Source organism: Cotesia glomerata, linkage group LG5, assembly GCF_020080835.1.
Source record: "Cotesia glomerata isolate CgM1 linkage group LG5, MPM_Cglom_v2.3, whole genome shotgun sequence".
NCBI lineage: Eukaryota > Metazoa > Arthropoda > Insecta > Hymenoptera > Braconidae > Cotesia > Cotesia glomerata.
This window is the reverse complement of record NC_058162.1, coordinates 10782596-10795937: the sequence shown is the minus strand read 5'-3', so window position 1 is coordinate 10795937 and position 13342 is coordinate 10782596. Positions and strand designations below refer to the sequence as shown.

General features: G+C 28.5%; 3 protein-coding genes and 1 long non-coding RNA gene across 20 annotated transcripts; 2 read left to right on the top strand and 2 right to left on the bottom strand.

Moving 5' to 3' along the window:
- The first annotated feature begins 263 nt into the window (after positions 1-263).
- Positions 264-1709, top strand: LOC123264640 (COP9 signalosome complex subunit 5). Its single transcript, XM_044728041.1, has 2 exons — positions 264-549; positions 813-1709. The coding sequence occupies exons 1-2, from the start codon at positions 395-397 to the stop codon at positions 1687-1689; spliced, it is 1032 nt and encodes a 343-aa protein (XP_044583976.1). The 5' UTR covers positions 264-394; the 3' UTR covers positions 1690-1709.
- Positions 1710-2130: 421 nt separating this feature from the next.
- LOC123264610 (AP-1 complex subunit gamma-1) lies at positions 2131-10777 on the bottom strand. Of its 17 annotated transcripts, XM_044727969.1 has the most exons (13): positions 10013-10304; positions 9814-9919; positions 9362-9475; positions 9076-9137; positions 8598-8790; positions 8362-8508; positions 7960-8275; positions 7791-7808; positions 4126-4989; positions 3644-3771; positions 2858-3536; positions 2685-2777; positions 2131-2621 (listed from the first exon to the last, which is right to left on the bottom strand). In XM_044727969.1, the coding sequence occupies exons 3-13, from the start codon at positions 9379-9381 to the stop codon at positions 2520-2522; spliced, it is 2622 nt and encodes an 873-aa protein (XP_044583904.1). In that variant the 5' UTR covers positions 9382-9475; positions 9814-9919; positions 10013-10304; the 3' UTR covers positions 2131-2519. The 17 variants fall into 17 exon arrangements, with proteins under 17 accessions (XP_044583904.1, XP_044583905.1, XP_044583913.1 ...); XM_044727970.1 differs by having other exon boundaries at positions 8598-8781; positions 9814-10304; XM_044727978.1 differs by having other exon boundaries at positions 2858-3515; positions 8598-8781; positions 9814-10304.
- On the top strand, positions 10012-11368 carry LOC123265563. The gene is made up of 2 exons (XR_006509597.1): positions 10012-10138; positions 11166-11368. It is a non-coding gene; the product is annotated as an uncharacterized LOC123265563 (long non-coding RNA).
- Positions 10761-13307, bottom strand: LOC123264660 (ADP-ribosylation factor-related protein 1). Its single transcript, XM_044728077.1, has 5 exons — positions 13110-13307; positions 12854-13024; positions 12603-12684; positions 12310-12481; positions 10761-11260 (listed from the first exon to the last, which is right to left on the bottom strand). Exons 1-5 carry the CDS (start codon positions 13200-13202, stop codon positions 11161-11163), a joined length of 618 nt encoding a protein of 205 aa, XP_044584012.1. The 5' UTR covers positions 13203-13307; the 3' UTR covers positions 10761-11160.
- Between the last annotated feature and the right edge of the window lie 35 nt (positions 13308-13342).

Below are 13342 nucleotides of genomic sequence, written 5' to 3'. Positions count from 1 at the left end.
TTTAAACTATATCACGAGATTGTTCGACACATTTGTTATTGTTTACTTACAAAAAATGCGGTTGACATTTACTTGCTCACTTCACATGTATTTACGATGCTATATTCACGTCAGTACAAAAGGAACATTAGCGACGCTAGTGGTGAAAAAAGGTAACTTAACCGGTACGATTTTAGTGGGCAGACTCCCCTGTCAATTATCCCGTTTGAGTTCGGGCTCCTTATCTAGTCTCCATGATTATTACGGTAGAGGACTCTACGCTCCATAGTAAATTTTCTCCTTGAATCCTTGGTGTAAAAAAAATAATATCAATCAAACATAACCTTAAATTACCTCAATCGTTAAACACGGTTCACGATTTTCATTGAACAAATTAATTGTTAAAAGACAAAAAATGGCCAGTACATCGCCGACTGATCAGTCAACGATCGCTCAAAAAACATGGGAAATGTCAAATAACGTTGAAATGATCAGTACTATGGACGAAATATATCGTTACGATCGTCAAGAACAACAAGACATTTTAGCTGCCAAACCTTGGGACAAAGAGTAAGTGACTTAATTATTTTAATGTTTTTACTTAAACAATAATAACTTTTTTTTTTTTTATGACATTAAAGTTATCAGTCACTTGACCATTTTTTAGTTTTTTTTTTTTAACAAACAAATTAGTTCCGAAAAAAATATTAAAAAATTTTTTTAATTTCTGCACGTCAATTTTCTTTCTAATTTTTTTTTGCCATAATTTCTTTATTACAAAAGTTCTTTAAGTTATTAAATATCTTCTAAATTAATTTTCATTTTTTTTACAGTCCACATTTTTTCAAAGATATCAAGATATCAGCATTGGCTTTATTAAAAATGGTTATGCATGCACGATCAGGAGGAACACTCGAAGTTATGGGTCTTCTTCTAGGAAAAGTAACAGCAAATACGATGATAGTAATGGACTCTTTTGCTCTGCCAGTCGAAGGAACTGAAACACGTGTCAATGCTCAAGCTCAAGCCTATGAATATATGACTGCTTACATTGAAAATGCGAAACTTGTTGGGCGACAAGAGAATGCCATTGGATGGTACCACAGTCATCCGGGATACGGTTGTTGGTTATCAGGAATAGATGTTTCAACACAAATGTTGAACCAAAATTTCCAAGAACCTTTTGTGGCCATCGTTATCGATCCAGTGAGAACGATATCCGCTGGTAAAGTTTGTTTGGGAGCATTTAGAACTTATCCAAAAGGCTACAAGCCAGCTAATGAAGAACCATCAGAGTATCAAACAATTCCATTGAATAAAATTGAAGATTTTGGCGTTCACTGCAAACAATATTATTCATTGGAAGTTACTTATTTCAAATCATCACTCGATCGGCGTTTACTTGATTCACTTTGGAATAAATACTGGGTCAATACATTGAGTTCCTCAAGTTTACTTACAAATGCTGACTACACAACCGGACAAATATTTGATTTATCCGACAAGCTTGAACAGTCTGAAGTTGCTCTAGGACGCGGTGGATTTATGAGCGGTGCTGATTCTCATGATCGTCGTACTGAAGATAAACTTGTTAAAGCTACAAGAGACAGCTGCAAAACAACAATTGAAGTTATCCATGGCTTAATGGCGCAAATAATTAAAGATAAACTATTCAACCAAGTAAGTACCAAATCCATTGAGTCACAATGATTCTTTTTTTTTTTTATATATATATAATTAAAATTTAAAAAATACTTTTCTATGTTACATAAAAACTAAATATAACATTCAACTAATTTAATAAAAATAAAATATCTTATAATGGAATAAAAATACGTTTTATTTTTACACCTTGATTCACTAAAAATTATATACAGCATTAATTAATTTTAACATGAAATTGTTCATAAATGAAATTTATGATCATTTATGATATTTATGTTTTACTTATATTCTAATTATTTTGCATTTTTATTTATAAAATTAAGATAATATTAAGAACATGTAGGCAGAGCTCATACCTTTCCAAAAAGGAAGATTATTTGACAGAGCTGAAGGGCTGTGTCACAGACTTTAAAAGCAAGGCCACTCAGATACATACCCACCTGATCTTTAAAACGTAATAATAATTTTAAAAAATTCAATTTTTAATTTTAATACGCATTTACCACGTCCACCTCACGCCAAAATAAAGGACGGAACTACCATTGATACTGATAATTTTCATAAAATATTATTAAACAATAATAATAAAAATAATAGCAACAATAAAATCTACGAAGACTTAAAAAAAAGAAAATACGATAGCGACGCTTTTTTTCCATTAAAGTATAAAAGTTAAACACTGGTATAAATTTAATTTTTGTTGTTTTTCATACAACTAATGACTATTTCGTCAGTAATAAAATAATAAAAAATAATTCCAATTTTAAGTACAGAAATACCTGAATTTCATTTAAACTTACATCATAGTGGTAAAACTTTGTAAATATATTTTTTTAGGCAGGCGTATATACAATTTTGTCATTAGTTGTATGTTGTCACTGAACTCCCATCAACGGAAAATTATTTACTTCTGTTTGCTCTAATACTGGGCCCGATGGTCCGGTATAAGAGATACGTAAGCGCATTCGTAGAACTCCCTAAAAAATAAATAGAATATTAAGTACGTATAAAAAAATAGCTAATAAGTACTTATAACTTACATTATTCAGACTCGATACTTTCAAGACTTGAGTGACTTGTCCAGAAGGTGCGATCACTGTACCAGACGGTGAAAGCATTTGCAATTGGAATGCCTGTTGAATAAAATAAAATTAAGATTTATTGATATTAATTAATGTTAATGAACATTATTCAAAAAGATAAATATACAAACCCTAGGAACTGCTGCTGAAAATACAAAGTCTGTAAGTGATATAATATTTGAATTTACAGCAGTCATATTGATAACAAGTAGATCAGGCAAATCATCAGGACGCTCAACTGTAAATGTGATCTTTAAGCCATTGTTATCAAAAATAACCATCGTTTGAGCGTCATTTTGAGCAGTCGAATTGAGAAGTCCATCAACCATAAAGTTTGTTGAAGGGCCGAAAGGTTGTGATGGTGATTGAATTTGACCGATTACTGATGCAGGAGAAGCAGGTGTAGTGCTTAGATCAAGACCGCCGAGAAGATCCAAAAGATTGTTGTTGGTAACCGGAGTGATTGCTGGCAATGCTGTGGTAGTTGGAGAAGAAATAGACGGCATTCCCAAGTCTGATGATCCAAGAAGATCTAAGAGAGCACTTGAATCAGTGCTTGCTGAAACTTGCTCAATTGGTGGTTTCTCTTCTTCAACATCTTGATCTCCATTAGCTATACCGATAATCCCATTCGCTTGAGGTTTAGCTGTTTCCATAGGTGGCATTCGTTCCAGTAATGCTAGTCTCAGATGATCATACTTGCGGAAAAGTTGTGAAAATTCAATACCTCGTTGTTGTAATTCGATATGAAGATTGCTGCCGAATGTGTCAATTATCTGACGGATCTTTCTGTAAAATCGAGGAGGTCTACTGAAACATTTAACTTCCAAAATCACGAATGAAATATCTAGGATGGAAGAAAGGACAAGGGAATGGCGTAATGTATTCATGAAGCTAATTTAATTAATTTTACTCACTCATTTCCACATTGGAATCTCGTACTTAATTTTGTTAATGACAAAAGTGTATATTGCTTAGTTATGACTGTATTTTGTGGACTCCAAAGTAACCTCTGGTAAACATCAATGACATCATCTTCAGTTAACTAAATTGATAAAAAATAATTTAGTTTTTCTCCTGATCGGTAAAACACTAGTAAGAATATTCATCAATTTTTGACTAGTTCTTATCTATTATTATATTTTAATAATGCTACTTCATTGTCATGATTTTTATTTGATAGATGACAAATCTTAAAAATTAATCTTTATTTATTAAAGATTTATTGTTTATTTATGAAAAATTAAAAGATCAATATTTAGTTTTTTAGAAATTTTGTTGTTGGCATTCTATCTTTAGACTAAAAGTAACAGTGCCAGAGTAGAAAAAATAATAAATTGAAACTAGAAGTAATTAGATGAATATTTAAAATAATAAATTAATATAGAAAAATAATAACATTAACAGGAGCTTCAACATCTTCGTGAGGCTGTGCATAAAGTAAAAGATCTCCATATTCACCAATACACCATGTAGCAACTTGAGCCAACGGTTGTTTATCAAAAGTGTCTTTCTCAAGTGCATGCCAAAGAGCATTTACTGCATAAGCCTGTTGCGTTTGAGTTTCTGAGATTAGTTGAATTGTGCAGGCGACGACGTCGTCTCTTACATAATTACCAGCAGCCACAAGGACTTTGAACAATGTTTCAAGATGCCAACGTTTATTCGGAGCATATCGTTCAGCAGACATAACAATATTACTGCTACACTGAGCTTTAAATTCAGGATCAGCACGTTCAAGAAACAAAAGAAGTTCTTTCATCATATTTTTAATATTACTTGTATTCACCAGAGCAAAACTCAATTCCATAGCACGCCTTCTTATTGATACGTCAGGATCTTTCAGACACTCAAGAATTGTTGACCGGTGCCTTTGCACTGCACTTGTATCAACATAGACTGTTTTAAGAAGAGTATTCAAAGCAACATAACGGATGTTCTTGTCATTGTTAAGTAGAAATCTTCCAAGTATGTTGACTGCTAATACTCTCAATCCACTCTCTGATTTGATATCCATAATAGATAACACTGTTTCGTATAATATTGTATTACCGACATTTTTACTTGTTTCTGTATTAGTAGCTACTTGAGCTAATATATCATTCATAGCTTCTGAAGTTTCGACATCATTATGACCAAGGATTCGCAATAATCGAAGAATTTTAACTTGAAGGAAAGGATCTGACACACCGGAAACATCATGCTCTGGCGAGTAACCCGCGAGGATCAGGTTCTTGAGAATTCTCACAAGATTCGGAACAATCTGAAATAATTCATTCCATTAATTTAAAATGGCCACAAATATTATATTTTCATTTTAATCAAGCGACAGAGAAAAAATAAAGAAAAAGATAAAAAAATTAAATTTCACCAAGAAATAATGCATATACCTGCAGAAAAACATCATTTATAAAATATGAAATAATTAATGATAAACTCTTAAATTAATTTTATCGTTAACGTCAATCCAAATAGATTTCTCCCACTTTAACCTTCGCACACTATCGCCCTCTTGCGCCTAGACCAGCGTATTATTGCACATTAAATATTAAGCGTTTAATTTTTTTTATTTTAATAAAATTTTTTTTTTTATTTTAATATTGAGCGTTTTGAACTAGTACATAGCGGGAAGTTCCAGGGATGGCCTTTAGGGTTAACCGCTTTTCCAGATTTTTTAACATGATAAATACACCGATTATTGTTTATGAGACAAATATTTAATTAAAAAAAAAAAAAAAAATGTATGGGACATTCCATGCCACATCGTACAGTTTAAAAAATTTGTTTTTGATTTTCGTAATTTTAGAATATTTCTTAGTGCCCATCAAACAATTTCTTTAGATAAATTTTGAGATTTTTTATCACCGATTTAAGAGATATTAAATTATGTAAAGAACAATAAGAATTTTGAAAAAAAAAGTTTGGATTTGAACCATTTTTGTAGAAGTTATGAGCGAAAAACCAAAAGAGAATAAGGTTTTTTATTAATCAAAATTCGATATCTTTTGAACTGGTGATAAAAAAAATCTCAAAATTTATCGGAAAAATTTTTTTGATGGATACTAAATAATATCCACAAATTACGAAATGAAAAAAAAACTTTTTTTGAGTTGTACAATTTGGTATGGAATGCCTCATACATTGCTTATGTAAGTAATACTAATAATGAAAAAAATTTTTAACTTTAATATTTGATCTTGGATAATAATCGTCGCATTTATTATGATAAAAAAACTAAAAATTTCAAGAAATATTTATAATATTAATAATAATAAAATTTATCCTATAAATGATAGGGAAATGCATGTGCTTTGTAGTTGATAAATAATAAATTATTTAATGTTATATTATGTCAATTATAATTATAAATTAAGCGCCTGAATATATTTTACTCATTCAAATTTTGCCGCGTCCTGAGTAAGAATTTTTGTGACGTCACGAGTGCCCCGTTGCACCCGTAAGACTGTCGAATATTTATACGGTGCTAGTGTACGACTAATTACAGTCGACGCTCTCTGTATTTGACCGCTCTCTGTATTTGACCACATTCTTCCTCTGTATTTGACGATTTTACACAGCTCTTATGGACAAGGACGAGTCAAATACAGAGAATGGTCCTGTACGGGCGAGTCAAATACAAAGAGCGTTGACTGTAGAGTGAATAGTTTTCTCCAAATTAAAAATCTATTTTAGTGATCATCAAGAAAAGAAAAGTTTTAATAAATATTATATTTAAAACTACTTAGTGCTTACTATGTGGTTTATTTTTTAAACCTTTTGTTAATTTTATATTAATTATTGAAAAATAAATATGGAAATGAACATGGCGGCTTTGTTTATTTTTGGTAAGCTTATTATAATTTTTTTATCATTAACGCAGTAATAAATTTGTAATAAAAAAATTCACTGATTTTTTTAGAATTTTTTAAATATAAATGTTAATTTTTTTAACTTCAACTCAATTTTTAATTAATTTTTTTAATATTTAATGTGCAATAATACGCTGGTCTAGGCGCAAGAGGGCGATAGTGTGCGACGGTTAAAGTGGGAGAAATCTATTTGGATTGACGTTAAATTCAAGACAATCCTTTTTACAATTTAAATGTAATAAAATTTAATACGAAAATCTTTTGTATGATTAATCATAAAGGAAGAGTTAAAGCCTTATATTATCAAAAATTAAAAAAAATGTATCTTGAATCATGTTTTTATAATAAAAAGGCATTTTACTTTGATACCCGATTTACTGAGATTAATTAATTGTCACGTTTTTCCAAATTAACATTTCAATATAAAGCAGTGATTAAGAAAGGTCTTTATGAACGTTTATCGACATTACAATATGTAGTTACTTATGTTTTATGTTAATCAATTTATCTAAATGCACACTAATAGATGTAAAATATGGCACCAAGTTAATGCGATTAAGAATAAATAAATAAAAGATACATTAAGTAGCAACCATGCTTCTGGATCACATAAGACGTTTGTATTTTTCGAATGAAGTACCTCATTCTAATGTAAAAATAGAGTTTCTGTCCTAATTTGAGCTCTTTATATTAATTTTAAGAACCTGCCAGATAGCGTTTATGATGTTCAGGGTTAATCCTTCCAATGAATTGCAGCCCTTCCCTTTTCAGCATATTGTTATTTTTTTTTTTAATTAAATTAGAATCCAATGAGATTTCTATGAAACCAAATATTACCCAATAAGAAAAGAACAAAGAGATACACTTCGAGCATATAAAAACTTATTCAACGTTTTCCAGTTCTTATAATTACAGTAAAGTTTACAATTTTTTCGTTCTTTAACTTTGACTCTCTATTGTATTTCCACAATTTTCCACTAAAAAGTAGTGGAGAGCCTCGTGAGACCTCAAAATCAAAGTTAGACTTTACTGTAATATTAAGAGCTCGAAATTGGTTAAAATTTTTATTTTTACACGAAAAAAAAGATTTTCAATCTACATGTATATTAAAGAATAAATATATTAATGAAGAAAAAACAGTTAATAATCATGCATTATTTAAATAGAGCACATTTAACAGATAAATATTCTTTACCTCGCGGTGGCCGCATTCCTAAACAAGATAAAAAAAACCAGTTTTTTATATATTATGAAATTCGGTGAAATTCGCAAATACGTGCAGGAACTAAATTTAAGCTATTTTTGCCACAATATAACCCATTTTATGAATAATAATACAATGTTAATCTATGATTTTAATTTACCTTTTTAAAATGATTCAACGTATCAATGCTGTTCTCACACATTTCTGTAATAAGAGTAACTCCGGTAATAAGAACTCCATGATTTTTTTCCGTCAATAAACTTCTTGTTGCTGGTAAAAACATCTCCATTAGCTCTGGAACGCGTCGAATTATTCTAAATGCGCATAGTGCAGCTTTTTTTCTAATATATGCATTTGGTGATTTCATTAATCGTTCAACTTCAGCGGCAAGATCTCGTGCCATACCAGGTGATGCAATAGCGCCCAGTGTACATAGAGCTAAACCAATAACAAACTGCGTTGTGCTATTTAAATCGCTGTTTAAATAAAATAAATTGTTTTTATTAGTATATTGTAATTAATATCAATAAATAGTAAATTGTGCATTAAATGATAAATTTACTTTTTTAGACAATTGGTAATAAGAAGATGGACATCTTGTCTTTCATCAAGTAGCAACATTGCACCTAAGTAACCAATACGTTTATCGGTAAATCTCGTCGATGCAATAAGTTTGAGACATTCTAGTTGACCAAAATGAGCAGGATAACTTTAATAAAGAATTAATAAATTAAATTAATTTTTCAACGTTTCAATTTTAAATAAAAATATACCTTTAAGTAAATATAATAAACTTACCCTAACATATGGATGTAAAGAAGTTTTGCAATATTTCTACATCTCCAAACACTGTCTTCTTCACGAAATGTTGATCTTATGTATGCACACTCCTTATTAACCACCGTGCGTTCTTCAGCAGCTGTACGAGCAGCCCTTATTTGTCTGATTAAATCCCGTAATCTCGTTGGTGCTGGCATTCTCACTGTTGATACTTTCAAATTAACAAGTACGTTATCATAGTGCTGTGTCAGTTAGCTTGGATAGTGATGCGTTAAACAAAATAAAGCGGTATATGCCAAAATAAAAATTTAATTTTAAATACAAAATACTAACTCTGCCCATATACTTTGTATTTATAATATTTATGAATAAAATAATAATTACACGTATAAGGGGTTTGTTTAATCGTAGTTTATATGCAAGCAGGAAGAGGAAAAATTGAAGGAGTAATAATAAAAAATAAAAACCAAGTCAACGTAATGAAATGAACACCTACCTCTTTCAACAGCTTCATTAAACGCCTGTTTTATGGAAGCCATATTAAATGCTGGGTTAAATCTGTAATTATAGCTATGTTAATTACATGCTCACAAACCATACATCTATTTTTATGAATACAATTAAATAATTTATAAATCTATGTAATGCAGTGAATATTTATTTATTATTTGAGTTAGTCAATTATTATTATTATTATTATTAATACTTTTTAACTTTTATTTATGGATTAGTTCATAATTATCTTAATTGATCAGTATTTTAATATTATTTAAAAGAATTACCCATGTTCTGAAGCATTCATGATTGTAGAACTTGTAGAAAAATCTTGAAATGTATAAACCAAATAGAAAAATACTTAATAAAACTCGACAAACTGTTCCTGTACTCGCTTTATCCTGTATAGATGATATATGATACACAAAGTTAAAAACTCACAGCACACAAGAGGTTACAGACTCCAATTTAAAATAATTATTTAAAGTTGAATGGTAGACTTGACAAGATGTCAACCAAGTTATCTAGATTAACGATTTGTATTCAAATAAATATTTATTGAATCATTTAATTGTAATAAAATACAACAGACGTTACATAAAGATCGTTATTACCAGAGTTAGATGTCAGATAATTTATTGTCATTATCAACTGGACTTTGAATAATTATTTAGAGTCTGAAAAGACTTCAGGAAATAAATATAAATAATTTATAAAAGCCAAAATATTTATTGTTCACCTCAATACCGAATTTTCAATAAAATGGGAAATAATTATTTATCTGGAAGCTAACAAGTGCCACCTCATCCATGGGTTGGTTCCGTGATCCTCCAATCTTCAATAAACTTTTTTATGACAGTGACAATTGTTATATAGAAAGAATTATGCTCATATATAGTATGTCAAGATAATTTATTGAAATTTATTCCAGGGCCTACCTAGATCCCAACATTCAGCTTGATGGGACAGATATTATTTCTTTAGTAACTTTAAAAACCATAATTATAATTCACGTTATCAACTTTTAGTATTATTATTATATGTACGAGAAAACACCTACATCAGTAGTCTTGTCTTTCAGTCTACCTATATTTTCTTGACTATTTACTCTACCAAGATGGCCGATATCATTTACGTTGTCTTGTTTTCTAATCCATATTTGTTTATTTATTTACTTTTTCGATTTTATAAGTAAACTTTGATGTTATAATTAATAGCTTAATACTTAAAGATACTTTCAAGTAATATAAATTAATTCATAGTATAAAAAATAAATATATACGGTTAAAAAATACGTGGCATGTAATAAACGTTTTTTTCTTGTACTAAAAGTTAGTTTGAGTTAAGCAGTTGGTGGTATTGGGAGCGGTGAAAATTGAAATACTTTCTTTTTTGCTAATTCGAATAAGGTAGCTAAGTTAAATAAAATTTAAATTTTGATGCTTGTTTAGTAATTTTTTTAAATGATTGATTTATTTATGACATTTAATTTATAAACAGCACTGCATTAGCATAGTAGTTATCAAAATAAAAAATTTTTAACAAATATTTAGTTAAAATTTACCTTCTATTTAATTCCGGTGGGAGAACACTCCAATCCTCCGTCTCATAGTACGCCCACATAATACGCAATTACTTTAATGTATAAAAAATTTTAAAAAGAATAAATATTTCTTTAAAAAAAAAAAAAAAATGCTTATTTACATTAATTAAAAAAAAAAAATCTTATTAAATAATTTGAGAACTTTCACTGAATAGGTTCCTCTGTAACGTACAATTTAAGAGACTCAAATGTTAAAGTGCTGGGTTGCTTATCTCTTATCGCATTTTATGCATTGATATCGTCAGCTTACGATACCTTTATTTGAGTTTTGTGATCACCTGGAATGACTATTATTCTATTTATAAAAAGATAAATAATAGATTACACCAATTATTTGACAATTTTTTATATAAATTATATGTTTGATACATTTAGATGCCTAATGTATCTATGATTTTTATGCATTAATTAAAAAAAAATATAAATATATATACTTCAAATATTAAAAGAAACTAAATTTTATCTTAAATATAAAACTTTGATTTAAGATAAATCGTTGTCGTCGTGATTACGAGGCGGACGAACATCACTGTTTCTTTTTATACAGTCAACAAGCCAATTAATTCCTTCGTTAACTCCATCACTAGAAAAAATTTAGTTTAATATATTAATTGTAATTACTTATAAATATTTATACCTATTGATTTTTTACTAGTTATGTAATTATTATCTGTAGTAATGCTTTGAAAAATGATTAGTACAAATTAACACGAGAATTTATTTGTTTTTTTATTAAATATTTGAATTGTCGATTTGAAAAATCTGATTAGTTTGAAACAATCGATGATATAAATTTTTAAGTGATAGAATTAAAAACGCAAAAAGAAATACAAAATGAATTTTCGAAAAATTAAAAATAAAAATACAGATTTTTTTTTGCTTAAATCCTTAAGAACATATAATAACAAATGTATGTTTTGTTATAAAATATTGGAGCATGGAAACTTTTTTTAAAAAATAGATTTACTTTGAGGTAAAAAAAATCACAGATTACATATTAAATCGAGTAGTTATTATTTTTGAAATTACTCTATAGTTTAAGTGTTTTTTCCATTAATAAGTGATAAAATAATTATACACTGCCTATTATACGTTCGCGTAAAAATGTGTCAAATTTTAGAAGTAAAAAGTAAAAAAAAATAAATATGGATTTTTAACTTGTGGTTTTAGAGGTATGGAAAAAAAAATGTAAGGCTCAAAAAGTAAAAAATTGGAGACATAATTTCTTTGAAATAAACATTTTTTTGTCCTTTTAAAAGAAGTCTAACAAATTACTTTCAGAAAAAAAATAAATAAATTTTTTGGCCTCAGGTTTGAAAATTTTGAATTCTTAAGCTGTAAGTAAGTGTTATTTGAAATAAATAATTGGCTTCAAGAAATTTTTAAATGTGTAAAAAGTTTACCAATCGATAGGTAAAATAAAAAAAATTACATCTCTTTTTTAAATTTGCAAAATCATCAAATCATATAATTTTAATAAATTAAGTGATTTCACAAAGATAGTCAATTAATGAATAATTAAATTCATCTTTTTTAACCTGTTCAGTTATAAATTAATTCAATAAATCAGATCAAATTTTTCAGTCGACAACCAGCTAACTCATAGAGTCTGAAAATTTTTATTCTACTTACCCTTTGAGTGCTGATACTGGCATAACCATACAGTCTCGCCGGCCGATTAAATGAGCATTTTTATTAAATATTGGTTTTACTTCACGTATTCCCATTGAATCAAGTATGTCTTGTTTGTTTGCTAATACTAGAAGTGGTACTCCTGTTAAATGTTCTGAAGATATCACACGATCTATAAAAAAGTTATCTATTAGCTCTAACTGAATCTATCGAATTAGGTACTAAATAAAACATAAAATTATATTTATGAATCAAGCACAGTTAATTTATTTTAAGTAATTAATAAAAGTTACCAAAAGTTTCTTTGGAGTCAGGAATGCGCTCTCTATCTGAAGAGTCCACAATATAAATTACTGCATGTGATTCTGCATAATACTAATAAAAAGAAAACATAAATAAATAATGTAATCGATGAGCTTAATCGTTAATTAAAATAAAAACAGTAGACATGAGATATTTTAAAAATTTTAAATTAAGAAATAATTAATGTCTACAATTTTCTGTATCACTATAATAATTAAATTTATCAAAAAATAAATAATACTTTATCCCATAATGATTGTAACTCTTCTTGTCCACCAAGATCCCAAAAATTAAGGCTTACTCCGTCTATATCTATTTTTCCAATATTGAGTCCTACAGTTGTTGTTATTTTATTAGGATTCATTCCCTTGTAATTTTTTGTAAATTTTGTTTTTGCCGCTTCTAGGTAAGTCTTAAACAAACAACAGACAATATATTAATAATAGAACTGATAGTAACACAATAAACATAACCTAATGATTGTTAAACAAACTTACTGTTTTTCCAGCATTATCAAGTCCCAAAATTAATATAAAATATTCATCTTTTTGTACAAGATATTTATACAAGCCATTTAATAATGTGTACATCTTTTCATTTAATTATATTATTCGAATAACTTGTACGTCATCTTATCATTTTAATTTTTATTTCTCTCTTTTTTTTTTAAATTATAAGTACACACGTACACTGTTTGGATATTTCTACAATGTGATTACAACACAAACAA

What these genes read in the sequence shown, in the direction of transcription:
- LOC123264640 (XM_044728041.1), top strand. Translation starts at nt 395, where the DNA reads ATGGCCAGTACATCGCCGACTGATCAGTCAACGATCGCTCAAAAAACA. An exon ending in GCCAAACCTTGGGACAAAGA is followed by an intron (nt 550 to 812) that starts GTAAGTGACTTA and finishes TTTTTTTTACAG; the next exon opens with TCCACATTTTTTCAAAGATA.
- LOC123264660 (XM_044728077.1), bottom strand. Translation starts at nt 13,202, where the DNA reads ATGTACACATTATTAAATGGCTTGTATAAATATCTTGTACAAAAAGAT. An exon ending in TTGATAATGCTGGAAAAACA is followed by an intron (nt 13,025 to 13,109) that starts GTAAGTTTGTTT and finishes TGTTTGTTTAAG; the next exon opens with ACTTACCTAGAAGCGGCAAA. An exon ending in TGACTCCAAAGAAACTTTTG is followed by an intron (nt 12,482 to 12,602) that starts GTAACTTTTATT and finishes ACTTTTTTATAG; the next exon opens with ATCGTGTGATATCTTCAGAA.
- LOC123264610 (XM_044727962.1), bottom strand. Translation starts at nt 10,697, where the DNA reads ATGTGGGCGTACTATGAGACGGAGGATTGGAGTGTTCTCCCACCGGAA. An exon ending in CTTTACATCCATATGTTAGG is followed by an intron (nt 8,509 to 8,597) that starts GTAAGTTTATTA and finishes TCTTTATTAAAG; the next exon opens with TTATCCTGCTCATTTTGGTC. An exon ending in ATTACCAATTGTCTAAAAAA is followed by an intron (nt 8,276 to 8,361) that starts GTAAATTTATCA and finishes TTATTTAAACAG; the next exon opens with CGATTTAAATAGCACAACGC.